Source organism: Sinocyclocheilus grahami, unplaced genomic scaffold (assembly GCF_001515645.1).
Source record: "Sinocyclocheilus grahami isolate Dianchi unplaced genomic scaffold, SAMN03320097.WGS_v1.1 scaffold106.1, whole genome shotgun sequence".
In the NCBI taxonomy this organism is placed as follows: Eukaryota; Metazoa; Chordata; class Actinopteri; order Cypriniformes; family Cyprinidae; genus Sinocyclocheilus; species Sinocyclocheilus grahami.
Genome location: NW_015505285.1, coordinates 1,535,286 through 1,542,361, shown reverse-complemented (window position 1 = coordinate 1,542,361; position 7,076 = coordinate 1,535,286). Strand labels below are relative to the sequence as shown.

At 37.5% G+C, this 7,076-nt stretch overlaps 1 protein-coding gene across 1 annotated transcript in view; it reads right to left on the bottom strand.

Annotated features, from left to right (window-relative positions):
• Positions 1–7,076, bottom strand: part of wdfy4 (WDFY family member 4) — a 46,221-nt gene that overhangs the window by 1,912 nt on the left and 37,233 nt on the right. The window contains exons 52-61 of the mRNA XM_016276766.1: positions 6,902–7,055; positions 6,682–6,773; positions 5,209–5,421; positions 4,656–4,788; positions 3,389–3,546; positions 3,040–3,198; positions 2,730–2,909; positions 1,501–1,683; positions 959–1,055; positions 164–284 (exon numbers count right to left, since the gene is read on the bottom strand). Of these exons, the coding sequence (XP_016132252.1) occupies positions 164–284; positions 959–1,055; positions 1,501–1,683; positions 2,730–2,909; positions 3,040–3,198; positions 3,389–3,546; positions 4,656–4,788; positions 5,209–5,421; positions 6,682–6,773; positions 6,902–7,055 (1,490 nt within the window). The remainder of the gene's footprint in view (positions 1–163; positions 285–958; positions 1,056–1,500; positions 1,684–2,729; positions 2,910–3,039; positions 3,199–3,388; positions 3,547–4,655; positions 4,789–5,208; positions 5,422–6,681; positions 6,774–6,901; positions 7,056–7,076) is intronic.

Here is a 7,076-nt window from a genome sequence, read left to right as displayed (position 1 = left end):
TACATTAGAACAAACACAGGGTGAGTAAATGATGACTTAATTTTACAATTCAGGTGAACTAACCCTTTAATCCTATATGGAATCATTTAAAACATTAGAGGATCCATCTGAAACCAGCTTTCAGATCATATTTTGGTCTGAGAGACTGGCCTTTCTTCAATACCTTGATATGCCCAGAGCCGTAATCGCAGGGTTATTTTTGCAGCGTCGACGAGAGACGGTCTGATTGCGGTTTAACTCTCGACAGAGCACCAGGTGTCTTTCCCACTTCCATGAGCTGCTGTCTAAGAAAAGCAAAAGCAAGAGTGAGATATGAGACAGAGATTATTTATGGTCAGCACGTTGCTAAATTGAGAGAAATACATCTAATATAAAGCCTTCACTGTTACAATGAGTTCCCCCAATTTAATTTAAACGTGTTGATACTTACACGCGCTGACGCTGTGCTGTAACCAATGTGTACCAAATTGGATTTGGTTATTATTGCTTTCTAAATTGCATGCCTACATCAGCAAAATTGCTCATCAGTGTTTACAGGCTGTATGTTTAATAACTTTGCCCCATAATTCCTCGCAGCTAGCCCTAATGCGTCGCACAAAACAGTAGATCATTATGAACTTTTCTTCGGATCGCTCAAAAACGAACCTCCGGCTGAGCGGCTGCACCATCACACTTAAGAACAGACGTAATCCGATTTATACAGCATTTTTGAAGGATGTCTAGTATTTGGTCTGGCTATTTAATTTCAAACATTACTTGTATATTAGAAAATAACGATTCTCCTGACGTCACAAAGCACATTGTTTTCCAATATTCCAGGAGCGAGTTCCTGTTATTTCATGCTGGCCATTAAGGAAGCTCGTGGGTTATAACGGCCCTATGACCGGAGGCGAGAACAAAAGCACATATTCACGCTCTTGTTCAATTCTGCACTTAAGGTGAAGTGTATTAGTGTTACCTGCTTCCTCAGGAGCTGATGACAAAACATGCCCTTGAGACACAGAGCACTCCTCATGTCCAGGTAATTGTACTCTAGTATATTCAGTCTTCCATATCTGCAACAGAACCACGTTAATGAAAAAAAGAGGAGAAAAAAAAATCGAATGCAATTGAAGCTATATTCATAAATCAAATCTGCCGGCCATTGATGTCGCAGGTCCAGGCTCCAATTGATGCCTAATTTAAGAAGCACTTTGATTTAATAACTGCTCTTACCTCATCTAAAGTGAGCACATGTAACTATTAATGCTTCTGTGGGACTTCTCAGCCAAGCCTGTGAGCCCCATTTCAATATCCCAGTTACCATATTTTAATATTTTGCAGCTATATTACCTGACTATTAAGCAGGAAACACTACAGGAAAGATTTATTGCTTAAACACCATGGTGTAGTCTTTGGAGAAGACTTCTCATTTAAACTCTCTCATTATAAAGTTTGCTATGTGAATGCTACGCCTCATCATCTTTCAGTCAGAGGCCCGTTCTGAAGATCTGGCCATACCCGGACGATGCCGTCGGTGCTGCCGGTGATGATCACGTTGCGGGGGTCCCACTCATACTTCTGTGTGAAACAGCAGCACAGAATGTTTCCTTCAGGCCAGCAGGAAGTGTTTAAAGAGGCCAGTAGCTGCCCCTTCATGGTCCACAGGTACAAATGTGTCTCTGCGCATGACACAATCTCACCCTGAGAGAGACAGAATGGCGATTAATGATGCCCATACCAGGCAAAAGACACTGTTTTTGTTTGGGGTCAGTAAATTTTTTTTTTTGAATGATTCATTAAACTGATCAGAAGTGACATGAGGACTTTCACGTTGTTATAAAAAAAATCTATTTCAATTAGATGCTGTTCTTTTGAACTTTTGATTCATCAAAGAGATCTCAAAAGCTGCACAACTGTTTTCAACTGTGATAATAGGAAATGTTTCTTGAGCACCAAATCAGCATATTAGAATGATTTCTGAAGAATCATGTGACACTGAAGACTGAAGTAAGACTGCATTCAAAAACTTATCGACCACAAACATTTTAATGGTAATGTTTCTCTCTCAGTGTCCAAGGTTTCAAACAAGCCAACATTCAAAGTTTGTCTTTACAAACAAATGTTGTTTTTCTAATTATAAAATTACAGTTCTATAAATATGAATTCATAGTATGAATTTTATAAATATTTTCATTTAAATGCATCTGAATTCTATCTATTTACAGATAAATTGCAATTCTGCATCCTTTGTGCTACTAGGAATTTAACATAAATTTAAAAGGCATTCTCAATTCATATTTCATGCTTACAAGCCTGATATTTACAGTGGCCCAAAATACATTTGGACATTTAAGCAACCCGTAAAATGTATAAAGAAATAATAATAAATTGTTAAATTACTATAAATACTTTCAATTTGCAGTTTGTAATTATATATCAATACTTTTCTCTTGTGTTTTTAGTTGCAGGTATGTTTCATGCTGTGTAGCAGGGGGTTTAAGCATTAAAGCAGGTCTGAAGAGAAGGATGTGCCCACCCTTCCTTCACACAGCTGGCTGAGGGGAGTTTCAGACATCACTCTGCGGGTGCAAATGAGCCGGTATAAATGTGTCATCCAGACGGCAACACGAGCCGAATGGCCCTAACCAAATTAAATGTGCGGGAGTGAAATGGATGGAGAGAGATTTGGGAGCTGAAAAATGCAGGCCGACCTCAGAGAGTGTATGTTTTTTCTGGAGGGTACTCACGGTCAGGTCATTAATAGCCAGGGCAGACACGGCAGAGGAATGTTCTGGTAGTTGTGTGATGTAGCTGAGGTCCTCTAGGTCCCACAGGATGCAGGTCTGGTCCACAGAGCCGCTAATAATCACACTATGTGCTTCTGATACTACCAGACATGTCACTGTGTCTGTGTGTCCATACAAGGTCTGAGATGGAAAATAAACATTTATTTATTAAAAAATGAAACAAACCTTAAAACGAATAATTTCGAAACTGCTTTGTGACACCTAAGCATAAACATGGCTGTTTAGGAATGATAACACGTGTCAGTCTGACCTGTTTGAGTCTCATGTGTTTAAGTTTGTCCTTGCTAATGGAGATGTCCCACACACAGACAACAGTGCTGGTCCCGGCTGTGATGATGGTGCTGTTGTTGGGACAGGCAGCACATACAGCATCTCCCCAATCTGACACGCTCTCAAACACTGCAAAGCTCTGAAACACAGGTAATAAAGCTATCAAACTTTAACAGCCAACCAAAAGTAACCTTGTTAAATAATAAACTATACTTCAGATACACAGGAACAGGAAAACGTCAAATAAAAAAAGAATTACTGAATGAAAAATACAAGCAGGCCCATCATGTTAATTTATTTATGGATCTAGAGAAATTAAAAAAGCAAACCTTTTCAGTTGTGTAGTTCCCAAAAAAGCAGGTCTGGTCATAAGAGCCCCAGCTCAAGTATGTGTTCCACTCTGGTGGGATGAGAAGCTTGTTTTTTTCCACGACCAATACATCTTTCTCTCTACACACTATTTGGCCAACAGGCCCCAGTGTGAGCTCTATGTAGAGAAACAACAGTAAAGCAGGTTTATGCAGTGTGACATGCCATGTATATATATATTTTTTAAATATTTTTGATCAAATTAATGTAGACTTGCTGAAAAAAGGTATACATTTTTTTCAAAAATTAATCTTACTGATTCCAAACTTTGAAATGTTCGTAACCTATTTTACCATGTACTTTAAAAAATTTATGTCACATTGAAGACTATTGAAGAAAAGTTAAAAACATTAAATTGTGGAGAACTTGCTATTAAAATGTAAAAAAAAAAAAAAAAGAGTATTAATTAATACTATTATATAATAAAAAAAATACTAATGGTCTTAGACTTTTTGCAACTCACTGTATATATATATGGTTATACTCTATATATTATATATTTAACCAACAATCTTGATGTTGAAATGACCCTATTTTTTGTCTTTTTACACTGTTATTGTATCAATCTCAAAAATTTTTGAACAAGGCATTTAAGTCATTTTAACTGATAATTTTTATATTGTGAAAAATATGTTGGAACAACTGTGTCTTTAAAAAAACTGTGGTCAAGAGTAGTATTCTACTTTCAAATGACCTACATATGTGAGGACACAGTCAATCTCCCTTCTCACTGACAGTAGAACAGTAACACAAATCATAATGAAGCCTGAGATGATTGCAAATTTCTCTCAAGATGCCCTTTAATTTTTTCCTTGTAGGATTTACTGATCAGAATGATAAAGTAATGCCTGATATGAGAACAAGATATTGAGTGAGAGACAATAGAGCGAGAGAGATAGAAACACAGTGAAAGAGAATCATCTAATTTTCCAGAGAGATCCTTTTGGGATATTCAGATTATTAAATAAGCCTCAGTGGCTGTATCTTCAAGTGCGGCCTAACAAATAGCAGGATCTGAATGGAGCCGAGCTGAGCTGTGACTGAGAAAATGAGCCTGTGAAAAGTCTAGCCAGCATCTTCTGCCTTGCGGCTCCTATTGCTCCCTGTAGACGTGGCCCCATCTTGTAAAAAATAATTGAGGAATGGAATAAAATAACAAGGTGACTATGAATGATTAAATGGGGGGGTCTCTACCACAGAGCTGTGGATGTTCATTTTAAGCAGTACCTTTAATAGCCTGGGCGGAGGGCTTGAGCTTGTCCAGTTTAAAGAAAAAGGGGGTTATCTGACTGGATACCGATGTCTCTTTCCCAGAAGCACCCTTGTGAGGTGTACGGCTAGGGTGTGGTTTGGTGAAGAGCTGAAAGCATAAAACTTCTTTTAGTATTGCATTTAAAGTAGAATACAGTATCACAGTAAATCATCTCATTACAGGAATCAACCTTACCAAACATTGGAAGTGTAACCAAATAACCACATTGGTTATTGGCTGTTATTTGAGATTTTCTTTTATCGTATCAGTCGAGTTTATATATTTAATTTCTGTTCATCTTTAAAAAAATAGTAATAATTAGTTTTTGATTGTTTTATATTAAATTTTTTGACAAAATAGTAAACAAATTTTAATATTCACCAAATTTATTGGTTATCAACATAGCATGAAAATTATTATCAGTTTGTCTGTATCTGTATGTACAACCAAAAACATTCTCTAAAAAATTTGAAAAGAGGTGTAGAGGATCTGCTAATATTTTTTAAACAGTGTGCTCAACTGGTGTACCTGCTTCGGCATTTGGCCAAAGTTGCTGATGTAGCCAAGCACGGTGCTTTTCATGACAGGATCCTTCATGCTCGCTCTGTCGTGTTTGTCAGTGTAGAAATATGGGTGAAAGGTGTTGAGGGCCTCCACTGCAGGCGGACCCTGCTGTTTGTATCCGAAGATCAGATCGATCCAAAGATGCAGGCGTGCACTCACGTAATCGCTCTCAAGAGCCTGCAGAGAGAGCAAACTTAGTCAGTCAGCAGATCTGGATGGGGGCTAATATGCTATGCTAAGATGCCGTAACTTTTATTTCCATACACTCTTAAAAATAAAGGTGCTTCACGATGCCATAGAAGAACCTTTTTGTCTAAACGGTTCCATAAAGAACCTTTAACATCTGAAGAACCTTTCTGTTTGACAAAAGGTTCTTTGTGGCGAAAGAAGGTTCTTCAGATTATAAAAAGGTAAGAAAGAGATGGTTCTTTAAAGAACCTTTGACTGAATGGTTCTTTGTGGAACCAAAAATGGTTCCTCTATGGCATCGCTTCAAGAACCTTTTGAAGCACCTTTATTTTTAAGAGTGTAGAAGTGCAGGCGGAAAAGCTGTGCTTACAAATATCAGGTCAAAGAGAATGCACAATAATGCATTTTAAAAAGATATTATTCCATCCTGGCGACTGATTACAGATCAAACAATCTGATATCAAAATTATATTCCAAAAGTTTGTATTCCTATTTCGTGTTACTAAGTCATTTTCCAAAATGTTTTTTTTCTTTAAATCTAAAGTATTTTAGAATTGGCTAAAGTGTCCAAACATAACATAAACATATATACAAAAGCAAAAAAACACTTAAAATAACAAATATAATCAAAGCAGCTCTAAGTCACAAGCACTAAATTGTGGAAGATCCCTATATTACCCTTCATTTGCATATGAAGGAAGGCGAGCAGACAGAATAGCTCATTTTATGCCATCTGGAAATGATACAAATATTGCTCTGTAGATTGGGAACTGATAAGCCCGGCCCTTATATGCCTGCAGGCATAACGTAGCGAGAAAGAAAGCATTCATTCCAATAACCAGCAGGCTTCAGTAATGGAGTTATAGGAGAGTGCAGATATTGTACTTGCGCTGAATTGGGCCTGTTATCTTCTAATTACAATGGCGTTAAACAGAGTAATGGGGCTTCCTTGATGAACTCAACAAGTGCTTATTATCTCAAGAAAGGCAAAAAATAAAGCAGCTGCAAAAATTATTTAACTATCGCCAAGTTTAGCTGTATATAAATGGAGCGGCGACACTGATACTGTTTTAACTCTATGCTTGTTTTCATGAAACTTGGTATGTGCTCTGATTGCACGGACCCTCTTTGTCTGTCACAATATAGGCTAAGAGTAAGTAAAGCAGCATCTAATGCAGAATTAGAAATTGTGATGCTGGTGGCCCACAATAAGGTCTATTTTGAGTTTGATGGACCAGAGAAACTGACCTCTCTGTGTACTCTGATGAACTCCTGTGGGTCTCCTTTGGCCCATGGTGGCAAAACCACATCATCTAATGGAGTTCCATCCTGCATGCAACCTGTATTATCAATACACACATTTAATGACTAATAAAACAGACCATTTACAAACAAAATATAATAAATTATTAACTATAAAACCCCTACATTTCCATTCAATTGTTGTGCTAATACTGATATATATTACCAAAGTCAAACTGGTTGGAGTTGACAAGAAAGTCCGGGAGGTAGAAAAATTCTGGAATGAGCTCTCTGACATCACTCATGTTGTCCTTAGATGCAGATTCCCACTCGTTCTGAATGCTGTGAAACATCCGCTCTGGAACGTCAAATGTTCCGCCCTATATATATATATATATATA